The 15,441-nt window shown below is 39.1% G+C and overlaps 1 protein-coding gene across 15 annotated transcripts in view; it reads right to left on the bottom strand.

Moving 5' to 3' along the window:
* Window positions 1-6,376: 6,376 nt before the first annotated feature.
* The window catches only part of GPHN (gephyrin), a 411,497-nt gene continuing 402,432 nt past the window's right edge, over window positions 6,377-15,441 (bottom strand). For all 15 annotated transcript variants that reach the window (XM_089521676.1, XM_089521678.1, XM_089521679.1 and 12 more), the window contains 5 exons: window positions 14,569-14,642; window positions 12,920-12,984; window positions 12,529-12,632; window positions 8,267-8,363; window positions 6,377-7,376 (listed from right to left, as the gene is read on the bottom strand). In XM_089521676.1, the coding sequence (XP_089377802.1) occupies window positions 7,243-7,376; window positions 8,267-8,363; window positions 12,529-12,632; window positions 12,920-12,984; window positions 14,569-14,642 (474 nt within the window). In that variant the 3' untranslated portion in view covers window positions 6,377-7,242. The remainder of the gene's footprint in view (window positions 7,377-8,266; window positions 8,364-12,528; window positions 12,633-12,919; window positions 12,985-14,568; window positions 14,643-15,441) is intronic.

Here is a 15,441-nt window from a genome sequence, read left to right as displayed (position 1 = left end):
TACTTCAATTGCTAAATGGAGTAGTCACCAGACAGAGAAGAGAGACATAGTAAACCACCTGTTGAAGACCTTACACCGTGAAAACCCCTTGATGAGGCAATACAAAATGAACCAAGAGATAGAGCCAGAAGATGAAACTCCCAGGTCAGATGGCACTCAACAAGCAGAGGACAGCTATGAATTATATTGTGGCTAATGACACAACTGGAAAGATGTTCAGCTGTTGACATGCTCAGAGGTGAAAGGAAAGTCAGAAGCTGCATAACCTATGATAGGAACATAGAATGTGAGAAGTGTGAATCAGGAGAAGCTAATAATAGTAAAACAATGTATAAACATTGCAATACTGGGAGTGAGCGAGTTAGAGTGGATAGGAATGGGACATTTTGAATCAGTGTTAGCAACACAGTGTTTTATTCAAGAACTGAACATCTAAGAAGAAATGAGGTGGCAGTAATAGTGCGGAGAGGTGTAGAAAAAGCGGTCAAATGAAGTAACACAAAATTTTGCCAAATAATATCAATAAGACCAGGGAAAGCTCCTAAATATGACCATACTCCAAGCTTATGCTCCAGCAAAAGAAGAAGAAATTGAAAGAGTAATCTGTGCTAAATTCCAGGGGGAAATTGACGACACCAAAATAGCACTTCTTGTTCATCATAGGTGCCTGGAATGCAAAAAGTAAGAAACAGCAGGATCAAAGAATGTAGCAAAATTGGATCAAGATCAAGATCAAGAAAAGGATCAAGAAATGAAGCAGAGAGATACTGATAGAATTTTATGAGACCAACACATTGTTCATTGCAAACACATGTTTCAAATGGCTAAAGGGGCAATAGAAATAAAAAAGCTGATGGAAACAATACACTAAAGAACTATATGAAAGAGACGAAACAATGACAGATTCATTCAAGGAGGAACCATTTGAAGATGAATCTACAAATTCTGCAACCTAGCAGTTCTGCCAACCTAGCAGGGAAAGTAACAGCATTCTGTGCAGCCAGTTTTGACAATGCTTGCTCTTTGGATTAGTAATGGAGATGAGCACTGCCCCCTACAGTTGGACATAACTTGACCACATTGTCAAAGGGGAAATCTTTACCTACAATTTTAGAAAGTGAAGTGGAAGCTGCACACTAAAGGCTTTTGGAAGAAACAAATCACTTGGAACAAATGGCATATCAATAGAGCTGCTTCAAGTTACAGCGAAAGAATCTACTGTAGTTCTAACTAAACCCTGTCAACAAATATGGAAAACAAAAGAATGGCCCACAGAGTAGAAACACTCAATATATATTCCAATCCCCAAGAAAGGGAACACCAGGGACAGCAGTAACCATAGGACCATTGCATTATTCTCCCATGCAAGCAAAGGGATGCTTAAAATTCTACAACAAAAACGTTTGGAGAAAGCAATGACAGATATCCAAGCTTGGTTCAGGAAAGGAAGAGACGTTACTATGAAGGACCTTTACAAGTTCCTGAAGTGTAAAGATATATAATTGTAAAGGGTACATACAGTGGGCATTGTTATTCACTAGGATTTGGTTACAAGACCTCCCATGGATACCAAAATCCATAGATGCTCAAGTCCCATTAAATACAATACCACAGTAAAATGATGTTCCCTTATATAAAATGATAAAGTTATGGTTTGCTTTTTGGAATTTATATATTTTAAAAATATTTGGAAGCCGTGGTTGGTCGATCCATGGATAAGGAATCCATGGATACAGAAGGCTGACTGTTTAATATAAAATTATGAAGTATAAAGATATATAATTCAAATCCTACTAGTTAGTATTTTCCTGGCCATCCTATTTCCAATGTCTGTGTGTGATTGAGAAAGCTGGTAGGAAGAAAATCAACTCATTTGAAATATGGTGATGGAAAAGTGTTCTACGGATACTGTGGACTGCTAAAAAGACAAATAAATGAGTCCTAGAGCAAACCCTGAAAGCCAGCTTCATGTAATGGTTTGAGTGTTGGACTACAACTCTGGAGACCAGGGTTTGAATCCCTAGCTGACCATGGAAATCAATGGATGACTTTGGGTAAGTCACATTCTCTCAGTCTCAATGGCAAGCCTCCTCTGAACAAATCTTGCCAAGAAAAACCCATGATAGATTCACCATAGGGTCACCATAGGTCAGAAATGACTTGAAGGCACATAACAACAACAGAGCAAATCAAACCTGGTCTCTCTCTAGAAGCCAAGATGACTAAAGTGAGACTGTCATATTTTGGACATATAATGAGAAGACAAGGTTCACTAGAAAAAACAACAATGCTTGCTAAGGCAGAAGGCAGTAGGAAAAAAGGAAGACCGCATGACAGATGGGTTAACTCAATCAAGGAAGCCACAGCCCTGAGCAGAGCAGTTGATGACAGGGTGACTAAGGGGCTCAACAGGCCGCCCGTTTGGAGCTGCTTGCAGCTGCCCCTTTCCTCGCTGGATTGGGGCCGTGGCAACTACATGCCACGGTCTCAATCTGGCCTTTCTATGGTGCAAAAAGCATCTCCTTTTTGCTCCGCATAAAGGTTGCCCTAGCTGCAGCGGAGGCCTTTTGGCGCAGCGTATATAAACACTGCACCAATGGAGCGCCGTGGGCCCCCCCCACCATGCAGTTGGGTGCGCAACGTGATGCTGGAGTGTGGACAGTTGACGTGTGTATGCCACACCCTCATGCCATCCCCACACCAGCGTATAATGCTGGTCTGTGGAGGCTCTAAGTCGAAGTTGATGGCAATTAACAACAATCTTTACAGCAGAGGGCTCCTCAACCCTATCTATGAGTAATCTACTTCTGCCACCTTTGTCTCCCAACTTATTAACATAGTATTTTAGTCATTGTAGTGCTCTACCCGAGGTTGAAAGCACACACTGGAATTCTTGCTGAAGGTACACACAAAGAAACAAACATAAGCAATACAATTCCCAAAACAAATTGGAAAGGAAGCCTTGTATTGAGCATACCAATTGCAGTACAGAACAATTTGAAATTATTAGCCAAACATTCCAAACCAAACCAGTTAATTAACTAAAACCTTTACAACATAGACAACTCTACATAAATAACATGTATTATATAAGTATAGATGAATGAGTACAAAGAAAATATAAGTGAAATTTATAAAGTTGTAAAGCTCCCCACCCAACAAGGTAGTTAGTACATCATCTGGAATGTATTGTTGTGAGAGACTACTCAGATGCTCTGTCACATTCAAACTATCAGCATCACACCAGGTAGACTGATGGGTCTTTCGTTCTTTCTTTTCTTTCTTTCATTTCGGCTTGGATGCATATCTCACTGCTGAGCAGGACTAAAGGCACAAGATTGGGATTGAATAAAAGCTTTCTTGTGAGAGGAACAAAGCAAAGTGGAAAGGGCTTCAAAATGCCTCCCCCCCCCCCCAAATTTGGACATATGCCCTCCAGTTATGCAAAGCACAGCTCAAGTCATTGCATGCCCACGCAGAAGTAAGCCTCAGCACAACTGCATTTGGGCATGAAAAACATTGGTCAGATTTGGGCATATCTGCTCAAAAGGTATTCAATGTTTCAACAGCCTGTATTCAGTGTTTCAATAGCGTGTATTTAAATATGCATGTGTTTTAAGTTTTAATCCTTAAATTGTCACTTATGGGAGACGACAGCAGTGTTTTCCTCACATTGCCCTGAAGAAAGCTTGTCTTTTTCAGTACTGACCAAGAAATTCCCAGCCCTTCTCTCCAGTCAGCGATCAAAGATAAACACGGTGCTGGAGTGAGAAGGGAGGGCTCTTGCAATAGAAGCTTGCTAACTGAATAGGGTCCTACTTTGCGAGACCCTGCCCATGGGCTGGAGATTTCTCATCCGTGATGTAAGCAATGGCACAATTTCAGGACTGTCCATTATAAACTGTAGAAATATAACAAGACCTCACCTGTCAGGACCATTAACTGTATGGCAGCTTGAATAAGGGAGCTTCAGGGAATAGGTGTTTTCATTCTAGAGCCATTACTTCTCCTTTGAAAAGAAGAGATTGCTTGAGTTCTACGGAGCTGTTACACTTGCATTTGTTACTAACAAGATGCCAGCCATTGTCAACAAAGTTTGAGAACAACCTTTTTCTTGAATACAGTATCATCAACATGGAGGTCATTTACAATTCAGTGTTAAAAGTAATTACACTCGTCCCTCCACACGTGCGGCTTTGACTTTCATGGATTTCATTATTCACGGATTTTATTGATATGTTATCTCTAGGAATATCTACGTTCTCCAGTGCAACTCTATGGTCAACTTTAACCAAACGTCACACTGAATGACCTACAGATTCCTAGAGAGAACACTCTACTAGGCATTTGTAGTTCGTCCAGCACAATTCTATGGACAATGTCTGGCAGATGTTGACCACAGAGTTGCACTGGAGGATCTAGAGATTCTTAAGGAGGAGTTCTCTCAGGTAAAACATAGTATTTTTGTTATTTGTGTTTTTTCCATATTCATGGGGATCCTGTGCCCCTAACCCTGGAGAATATGGAGGGACAAGTGTAGTCAAATGCATGGGCAGGGCATTTTTCTCACAACTCTTATCTCTGATGGAGAAACAAAGCCTCTTCAGTATTTTAGCTCCATAATATAGTTGACACACAGCAGAAGGTCACAAAAGAGGAATCTATACATCTCTACATCAACTGTGGGTGAAATCCAGTGTTGTATGAGTAGTCATCTGCTCATGCACAGGACTTTTCTTGCCTTTTCTCTAGCAGCCCTGTGCTTGACCTCTTCTTGGGGGCTCCCAAGAGTGCACCTTGTGAAGGTGCTTCAGTAAAGTGGGGGAATAGCCCCTTCCTATTCTGCTGATAGTACTTACTCAGTGAATGGGAGGGATTAACATCACCACTGTATGTGTATTACATGGTTATGCTAACAATAATAAATTAAAATGTAACATAATTAATAGTAGAGACCAATGCTAAACTAAAGCAAGGTGACAGTGAAGAGAGCTAAAATATACATACATACATACATATTATTATTATTATTCTGCTTTATTTATATATTCTCTAAAAGAGTATGTAGGTCTCATATGATGCCAAGCATAGTTTAGTTACACTGTTGACACACTCATGTGGAAAACTTTGCTTGGCTCATGTTGCTGGACTCTTGAATTAATAATGGTGACAGGATATATTCTGATTTCAAATATGTGGTCGTACAGTGGAATTGTATATTTGTTTGCATAGAAACAATTCTCACTGAAGACAAAAGGCAGAAACAGGATTGCAATCTTATGCAGCTACTCAAGGCTCTTCAGCACAATGCCAAATCAGTGGATAGCCATGTATTCTATACTGGATTGTTAAAAATAATCTTTTTTTTAAACTGAAGAATCACTTTGTTCCTTCCACTATTCAGTCAAGATGGTTTCACATTTTACTGATTTTTTTTAAAAAATGGGTGATCTTAGCAATATTGCATGTATCTGTTGTTGTTTTGTACCTTTCAGTCATTTTTGACTTATGATGACCCTATTACAGAGTTTTCTTGGCAAGATTTATTCAGAAGAGGTTTGTCATTGCCTTCCCTGGGGGCTGAGAGCATGTTACTTGCCCAAGGTTACCCAAGGCTGAGTGGGGAATCAAACTCTGGTCTCCAGTGTCTTAGTCCAAACTCAAGACACTATGCCACACTGGCTCTCATGATATATAGTTGGTATATATATTAAATTAAATGAGATTTTTAAAAAAGAAAATGTTAAGCAGACTTGGTAGTAACAAAACTATTTGTGGGAAGGACTTAAATGAAAATCTTCTGTCTTATGCCATATCTTGAAGGCAATGTTTACAAATTATTTATTTTATTATTCTGCCTAAACCTAGACTGATTTCTTGGGCTTGTTTTGCAAGAACAAGAAATAAGTCATGTAAGATTGGTGACCAGAATATATTTCAGCTGAAGGAGGGTGTTCCCAATGCAAATGTTTAAAAATGAAGAGAACGCTCAAATAAGGGGAGGTTGTGGCATTCCATGTTGTCAATACTACACTTACATCTCAGCTAATTTTTGAGGGGATTGTGTTGTTATGTAAAACTGCAGCAGTAATAGTACTGTATTAGTATTGTAATAGTATTGTTTCATAAAGCATATTAGTTTAAATATTATCCAGGGATTACAGTCTAATTTTAAAACAACAATAGCAAGAGGACACCACTTTATTACTTTGTTAAAAAGAAGAGGCTGCAAAATCTCTCCACTAGTGTCTTTTTAAAAAAAGAAAAACTCAAATGTAATTGCGCTCATTTCATTGCTGAGCTAGGAGATTCTTCCCCAAAAGAGAAAGTGCCCCCCCTCCCCCCATTATTAAACAACAAGGCTAACACAGTCATCTTTTAAATAATGATCCAGGAATTTTTTTATTCATTTAAGTTTCAGTATCATTACAGAAAATGTTATGGTACAGAGTTGTTCAACATTAGTTTTATCTCTTTTCTCCTTTAAATTCCACATGAATGCTGGTAACACTAATATCTGTACAAGATCAGTCTTTGATTTTTTTAGATTTTAATTCTGTACATTTTTAAATGTATTGGTTAAAAAGGCTGTCAGCACTTAAGGAAGCAATTTTTGTTGTTTGTTTAAACAAAAGGTATCCAGTTACTGCCCAAGAGTACTGAGCTGGGTGGCTGCTGGGATGACAGATATCCCTGAACGCGCAGCAAAGGAGGAAAACCTTGGGGGCTTGATCGGGTTCCCAGTTCAGCCACTCGGCTTTTGGCACTGTGCACATCAACACGAGATACGATAAAGAACAAGCAGAAGCTCTCTGTGAAGCAGTTATGAAGCATACTAATAAGGGAAATCCAAGTGTTGTCTACACTAGTATAAATAAGCAGACAGCCTTGTTTTAAGAGCATAAGTAGTTGTATCTTAAAGATGAGAAAAAACACAAGTTCTGCAGGCACCTACTGCTGTCTACTAAAAGCTACCGCTATTGGAACTAGCATTGAACACACAAAGCAATTGCAAGAAAGGAAAAAGTTGCTTTGATATAATCAGAATAGATTTCTTTAAGATTTGTTTTTAAAGTTTTTTTAAAAGGTATTTATTTAAATCCATTTGAAATATAGTTCAAGGTGTTGACTATACTGATCAACTTTTATCCAAATCAGAAAAACTAGCTGTGCCGTTGCATATTACAGGATACAGTCAATGATATGTGGACATGCATCAAAACTTCTCTTTTGCTGGTGACATCATAGTCTTCCAATGACCATGACATCAACCACCTCGCCCTTATGAAGTTCCACATACTGCTCTGTCTTTGGAGGTAGCATCAACAGTCCATTGGCACTGCGCATACTCATCAGACGACTGCTCATCTGATTCCCTACAGGGATGCAAAAAGAGCCAAAAAAAGTCCTGTTAGGAGGGCAAATGCCAGAGAATAGAGAAACATATGAAGCCAGTTTACAAAAAATGAAAAACAAGACATTAGAATGGTCACATATAGTAAAAATGTGGTGTCTCAAATAAGACATGGAAGATACCTAGGAAATAATGGATTGGTCTTTCTTCCTCTAGAATTCTTACAATGCAATTTTGTTCAATCAAATCATTATTAATTCTCACATGTACAATTTTTCCATCATATTTTCTGGATGCCCTCGTACTGAATTATAATCTTGAACAGATGATTCCAAAGCCCTCTATCACACAACTGAAGAAACATTTTTTTTCCATCTTGAGGACTGTCTTCCTTTGTGTGTGACCTCTGTGGACCATGTGCCACAATTGGGCAGGGCCAGAGCCATATACTTCAACTCACACATCTCTGTCTACACTTTCCCCAACCCCCATTTTCTCATTTACACTCTCTCATACCAAGGCATCCCTAGTAAACCTGGACCATTTTACTTCCTGAGGTGGCTACTGTGACTTCCAGACCTAACAGTTACATGCTTAGAATTGTTAGCTGCCTTGAGCCCTTCTTGTGAAAAGGCCTCAGAGGGGAGGGAAAGGAAGCATACACTATTTGTGCTTCTTGTTTTCTGTGTTACACTGAAAAAAAGATGAGAAAGATGAGCTGGATTTGTAGAAAGGGTATGGGGAGGGAATTTCACAGATCTAGAATGTGTGGGTCACAGTGTCAGATGATAAATAATGATCATATGTAAAGGAAGCTCAAATCCCTTGTGTTTCCTTTTGTTCTTCATATTCTGAAACACTTCAGCCTTGTCAGCGAGTAGAGGGGGAAGAAAATGCCCGCAGGAAGCTAACCTGTACTTTGTGCCCAAGGCAGTGGTTCTTGGTGATGCCAAGTCAGTATGCACCGGTGATATTCTGGACGAGGGTCCAATTTCACATCACATGATAACTGCAGAAACACACACACAAAAATAAGATATGTTATCTCTATCTGTCTGAAGGACCGCATAACATTTAGCAATCTGAAAATAAAAGCATATGCCAAACCCAATCCCAGATATATGGTGTTACACTGGGACTGGCCTGAAACTTTGAGAACTCTGGCTAAAATAGAGAAAAAAGTTGAGTAATACATACTTTCCCCCACAAATGTCACACCTAATAAAAATGTAAAATCTTAAAATAATCTACTTTCTATGTAATTCTTATCCAAATCATTATAATTGCTTGGTTCGTTACCCAGATAATATGGCTGCTAAGTGCAGCTCCATACCAGCTTTACTCTGCTCCTTTCTATTTCGCTCACTACATTAGAGACTCCTATACAATTTTTTTCACTATTTAATTCTGATCATTTTTTTAAATGATATCATTTTTTTTCTGAAGATTTTGCAGACCTATAAATGGCTGGTGAGGTACAAACAGCAATCTACCACTAAAGATCTTTGGGGACACGGGACTCCTTAATGGTGGGGCAGCTCTCTGTCCCTCACTAGTTGCTTCCAGAACAGGCTTCCAGGCTCTCCCCACTGGCACTACGTGGAAACATGTCAATAGAAAATTGAAATTCTGTCTATATGCCAGAACTGACTGATGGGGCAACCAGCAATCCATTCCCAAAGACCCTTTTGCTCCGTGACCATTTCAGGGCTTCAGGCCCTTGCTTTCCCTACTGAAATCAATGGAGACACAGCATCACAACCTGACCATTGTTTTGCTTTTGAACCATTTAGTTTGCTTCTGAAGCAAGTAAAAACAGAATCTGTACAGAAGGATAGGGTGAGAGGAACTAAACCTCACTTTGTGTCTGATCAAAACTCAAGTGAGTCTTGGTCAGACTTGAAACTACTGTGGTTACAAGTAGGGATGGAAAGAATATTTATTACGATTCATTTCCTGGCACAATACCATGCTTCCTAATATATGAGAAACCTCTGCCAAGTAGAATAGAGCATTTAGGAAGATTCTTTGAACTTTGAGAAGTCTTTTGGGGAATTATTCTGCATGGAAATAAGTGTTTTCTGTGTAAAAACATGTAATGTGTTTCCAGTACAGTATATAGTGTGTTTTGTGTAGTTTTACACAGAACTGATGCCACGGAAGATTTCACCAAGTGAAAATATATCTTGATAACTGCACAGAAATTTTGGTTTCCCCCTCACATTGAGGAGAATAATACAGAAATGTGTTGTCTTTGAATGCAAGGATGAGGAATACAAGGATTTGCATCCTTATTCACAGGCATTCAGACAGGATATTCAATTTTGAACTACTACTCCCCACTAACATTCTCTAACATTTCCCAATTTTTAAATGGTCACCTCATCGCACAAGAATGGTGTGGAGGTCTCAAACTGGAGGCTGGAGGCACTTTAGTCGTTACAACACTGGACCAATGTTGAAAGCAGAGAAACCACTGGCTGCCTCTGCAGCATTTCAGCTGGCTGGTGGGTATGCTGCAGGTTTCAGCTAAGAGGTGATCAGGTAGAATGAGAAACCATTTGGTCCCATTTGTAAGTATTTAAACCACTGCCTCTAGATTGGCCCTTCTGTGCTAGCAAGTCTTTACTGTGAGTGAGCTGAGCAACCTACAGATGGTCAGAGGCCATACCAGGACATCAACTGAACTACTGGTTTGCCTGAAGAACATCATTTGGTAATCTATGTCCAGTAACACTGAACACATATTGACTTACTATGGTATACAAACTAGCGAGGCTCAAGCAGCATACAATGGCAAAAGGTACACTCAAATACATCTGGGTCAAATTAATGATATTAAACCACCATATCAGGGGACCAATGCAACATTTCCCGCAGAAGGTTCCATTACTGGAAATGAGACCAGCTTGGAAAGATGCAACTAGGGTGAGAGAGAACAGGGAGGGGAAGCAATGAAAAGGAGGCAGCTTCAGCATCCTTGTTTACACACCATTTCCTATTCTCCTTTAGATGTAGTTTTGGGCAACACCTTGTCATAATCAATTTGATACTAGGGCTTTCACAAATTGCAAAAGGATTGTTGCCATTTGACCAGCAAATGTATTTCTGGAACACTGTAATCTTCACATTTTACCAGGTTTAGTTTTAGTAACAGCTTTTTTTTTTTTGGCTACTCTCTACTGCAAAGAAAATGCACAAGAAAATAATCAAGAAGAACACATCACAAATACAATATTACAAGATTACACCTGTAATCTCATTAGTATAATTCACTTATTTTAGGGGGAAAAAGAACTGCAACTTTTCATCAGATTTTTAGTTCCCCCCCCCCCCCCCCAACTACATTTTGGATTATTTCAATCCTAACAGCATTCATTTCCATGTAATCTAAAATGGGTGGTAATCACATAGCTCTCCAGATGTTATTGGATTGTAACTTCCAGAGTCAAAGGTGAACTACTAGGTTTTCCCTTGTATAGACAGTGATGTTGAATACTATATGCTTCATATACTTCATTCTTGTTGGATCTGATTTTTATCAAATTCAAGAATTTGCTCCCATTCTTGTTCCCCACCAGCCATGGTTTCAAGATGCCAATCACTACTTTGAGAAAATGTGTAGGAATACTGTTTGTGATTGAAGATGCTCTCAGTGGTCCTCATCTCATGAATGTCAGTGGCAAATCTCCTATTCACAAGTTAGGGCATTTTCAAGATTATTATTATTATCATTATTAACCTTTATTTATAAAGCGCTGTAAATTTACACAGCGCTGTACATACAATCTTTTTAATTGGATGGTTCCCTGCCCTCAGGCTTACAATATAAATCTCTTTGTTTCCTCTGTGAAAACACTGTGCCAGAGGTTCTGCTCATGAGGACAGAGGACAAAGACTAAGCAATTCTTGCCTGATCAGGTAGTAAGTCCCTCTGCAGAGGAGGTACAGGAAGTCAATTCCTACTACTTGAATTTGATCACATTCTACCAGGACGGTACTGACATCCTCAGCTTTTTTCAGTGGAGTGCTCCTAGAGGACGCCTGCAAAGCTGCGGTCTGGTCCCAGTCATTGACTTTCATCTCACACTACAGGCTGGATACCAGGGTAAGAAATGATGCAGCTTTTGGGAGAGGGCAGTGTTGCTTTCTGGTTTGCATTGAGGTTTGTTGCATTGCATGCTTTCTCCTTGCATGCTTAATAAAATATATTTTGGTCTACTACACATGGTGCCTGGTATCACGACACTCCATTCTCCTGTGACAACAGCCTGCTAGTCTAACCCATTTGTGTGATTCACAGAGACCACAACGAAGGAGGACAGGTTGCTTACCTGTAACTATAGTTCTCTGAGTGGTCATCTGTGAATTCACACAGAGGATGGGCAAAGCTACCACCAAAAAGTCTTCCCTAGTGATTCTAGAATTTTAATGCTGTAAGCCACCCCGGTTGCGCAGAGGGGCAGGATAAAAATAAAGATTATTATTATTATTATTATTATTATTATTATTATTATCCAAATGTCCTTGTGCAGGCATAGAAAACCCATTTGTTTGAATTCACAGATGACCATTCAAAGAACTACAGTTACAAGTAAGCAACCTGTCCTTCTTCACTCATGTGATATTGTGTAAAGTCAGCCACTGTCTTTTCTGATCTCATTAGTACAGCTAAACTGAGGGAACTTGTGTGATATCAGAATAGGGGTGGGCAATCATTGGAGGTTAGAAGCCTGCACTGCACCTGCAGGGAGCTTGGGAGGGCTGCATTCCTACTCTTAATTATTTTTTGGTCCAACATACCTCTAAATGCCACAACCTTCCATTTTGATCCCCATTTTTAATAATCTCTGGGCCATTTTAGGGACAAGGGAAGTCTTTGTTTCACAGGAAGTGACCTGGAAGTTAACCCTCCTAAGCCTAAAATGGCCCAGGGTAAGGGAAAACATGATGAAATTGAATCACATATTCTAGGACGCATTTGGGGCAGTCTGTTCTTTGAGTACTCATCTGTGAATTCAAACAGTTTTTTTACAGTGAACCTTTGGGTGACTGGGATGGGGAAAAACAGCACTGGGACCACACTTTCTCTATCCCTAATTTAGAAGGTATTTTCATCAATAATGTGACACCAGCACTATGGCACCTAAAACTCATATTTTAAAGACTTTTACCCTGGCTTTTATGATAGTAGGACGGGGATCCAGGATTCCCTGCATCTTCCTCAGTGCTGGGACAACAAAGAGATTGCAGGTAACAACAGCTGACACAGGATTCCCTAAAGATCAAAACATAGGTTACAGATAGGCAATTCAAAATTATTTAAAGAATGATAAACAATTGTTATATTATGATACTACCCTTTGAGATTTCATATCTATGCTAGGCATAGAGGAAATGTTGTACCTACTGTACTATTTTATATGGAAGATGCAACAGGAAAAGATGCAAAAGGCACAGATTAAATTTTTCAAGGTTTATGGATTTAGAAACTTAGAAAATAGACATTACTATTACTTTTTCACCTTTGAAGGGCAACTGTATTTATAATGTAATAAAACTTACCTGGGAGTGCAAATATTATTTTTCTTACACCATCAATATCCAAAGTTGCAAAGGTTGTTGGCAACCTAGGAAGGAAACCTAGTTGTTAAAACTATGAAGGGAACTACCATTTAATCTTGAAATAAAAGAAATACTCCAGGGGATTTACAGTGTGGTAACATTTTTACTGGACATTTCAAGAATTTTGTTTTTTAAAAATGGTATCACCTTGTCACATACACGCCTGTGCCCTTGCTGTGCTATATCAATATCTACTAAAATGAATAAGCATTATTCAACAATAGCACATTGACAGATGTTGTAAAGAATACTGAAGTGACTTTATGTGGCATCAGATGTTAATCATGACTACAAAATGCAGAGCAGTTTTTACTGCCTGTATTTTAAAAAAACAATTAATTGTCAAAGTGGGACTCATATATTTCTCCTAAATGGACAAATCATCTTTGAGGTAAATATGCAAGCCCCTACTCATCATAGACAGAGAACCTTCACCCTCGAATTTGCACAATGGAATCCTCCTCAGAGGCCTCTCCTTGAAGTCTTGCTCCCTCAGAGAAGGGAGAGAGGACAGGAAAACAGATCTTGACTGAACTACATTCTGGAAGAAGGCTAAGCTCAGCTGGGAGATCTCCCTTTCCTTATTTCAGTTGGTAAAGGCAAGGATGGAATGAACCTTCTCTTGACTGAACTCCTTGAGTTGCTGGCTTTGTCTGCTTTACTCTATTCTCCCTTCTCCCAGAAGGTGTGGCTGGAGCAAAGTTGACACATCTGGGAGCCACCACTTCAAACTGCTGCTTATGTTTTAGCTCCTCCCTGGGCCTTTATTCACCTCTTGGCTTTTATTGTTGGAAAATGCAGGAGTTGAGCCAAGTTGGCTCAGTATGTGCGTGATGGAAACCCAGTGGATTTCATTGGCCAAGCTGCATTTGCAACCCTGGTCTCCAGGAGGCATAGTCCAACGCTAAAACCACTACACTAATTCCAGTTCCTACATTTTGAGGGCACTTTTTTCTTCAACTTCTCTGTGTTTTTTCAATGCCTGTATTTTATTCTGCACCGACATCTAGGGCTCTAAAAAGTTGTAAAGGAGAACATCCTCGTAATAGTAATAGTAGTAGTAAAAAAAGTTAAGTTCTCCTTTCATTGGTCAATTTTTAGAGTAGAATAATTCTTTCAAGGATCTAGATTTCTGAGTGCTGGAAAGCCTTTTTTCTCAGAAGGACGAGTTTGTTAATAAGGGAAATAGACTGTTTATAGAGGGTTGGTACTTTAGCCCCTTGTGGTCTAAATGCAGATCTGTAGTTTAGCTGTCTACTTTAAAGTTCAGATTTTGATATACCGCATAAACATCCCGCTTCCAAGCTGTTAAGGTCAATCTTAATACATATATGAAGAAAAATAAACTGTAAAGATAGAATGCCTTTGAGAACCATCAGTTGCCAGGCATAAACTTTGGAGATGATTCTTTCAGAATCTTGCAGGCTGAATATGAACTTGTTTTGTAACTATTTTCACATGTATACAGTTTAATCTAGTTTAATATAACATTTCTAAATTGATTTTTTAAAAAATAAAAATTAATATGAGGGATTTTTTACATATCCTGAGACACTTTCTCTCTTTTTCACATTGGAAAGACTACTCACCCTGGTTTCATAAAAACCCTGCCAAAGTGAATCTGAGCATGAAGATCAATATCCAGCACCTGTTTAAGATAGTCCTGTTTAAAAGGGGGAAAAAACCATATTCAAAGCTATTCATTAAGACATCTGTCTGATGAAGCTTTGTTCAGTCCAAGGAAATTTATCATTCTTATACCCCCTTTTCTCAACAATAGTGCTGCAATCAATTAACAGCAATAAAATGCAAAGGGACTGAAGTGCAACAAAATATGTTTAAAATATAAAGGGCCTCACAGCGGTATTACTACCCAATTTTATATAGCTGAATACCATTTTCATCTTGAGGACAACCTTCTGCAGCTTGAGCTCCTCCAAAATTTTGCATTTTGTCTCCCATCAGCTCCTGCTATCAAGGTCAATAGTCAGAAATTTGAAAAACTCTAGTTCAAAATGTTCAGAGCACGAGGTTGGGAAAGGCTGTTCTAAGAGCACTGACTAGAGTCTTTCACTAGTAATGTTCTCTTTGAGTGTACTGAGATCTAAATATAACCAAGATGATGATGTTCATGATGTTGTTATCATGATTAGCAAGAACATTTGTTTACAGCACCTGTTTCACTGAAGGGCAGAACAACTCCATTCTCTTTTAGTATTCCTGACCATGGGATCACCACCCCCAGTATTTCTCTAAGTTTATTGAAATCAGCTCTCCTAAAGTCTAGAATGTGTGTCTGACTATGCCTGGCTTCTCCTTTCCACTCTATAACAAACTCCAGGACAACATGGTCACTTCCCCCTAATGATCCCACCACTTGCACCCCATTAACCCAGTCATGCTTGTTGGTTAGGATCAGATCTAAAATAGCTAACCCCCTTGTTGCTTCTTCCACCTTTTGG

This window comes from Sceloporus occidentalis, unplaced genomic scaffold (assembly GCF_023333645.1).
Source record: "Sceloporus occidentalis isolate IW3139 unplaced genomic scaffold, rSceOcc1.0.p SCAF_4, whole genome shotgun sequence".
Classification (NCBI taxonomy): Eukaryota; Metazoa; Chordata; class Lepidosauria; order Squamata; family Phrynosomatidae; genus Sceloporus; species Sceloporus occidentalis.
Note: the sequence above shows the minus strand (reverse complement) of the source record. Positions and strands in the feature narration are given on the sequence as shown.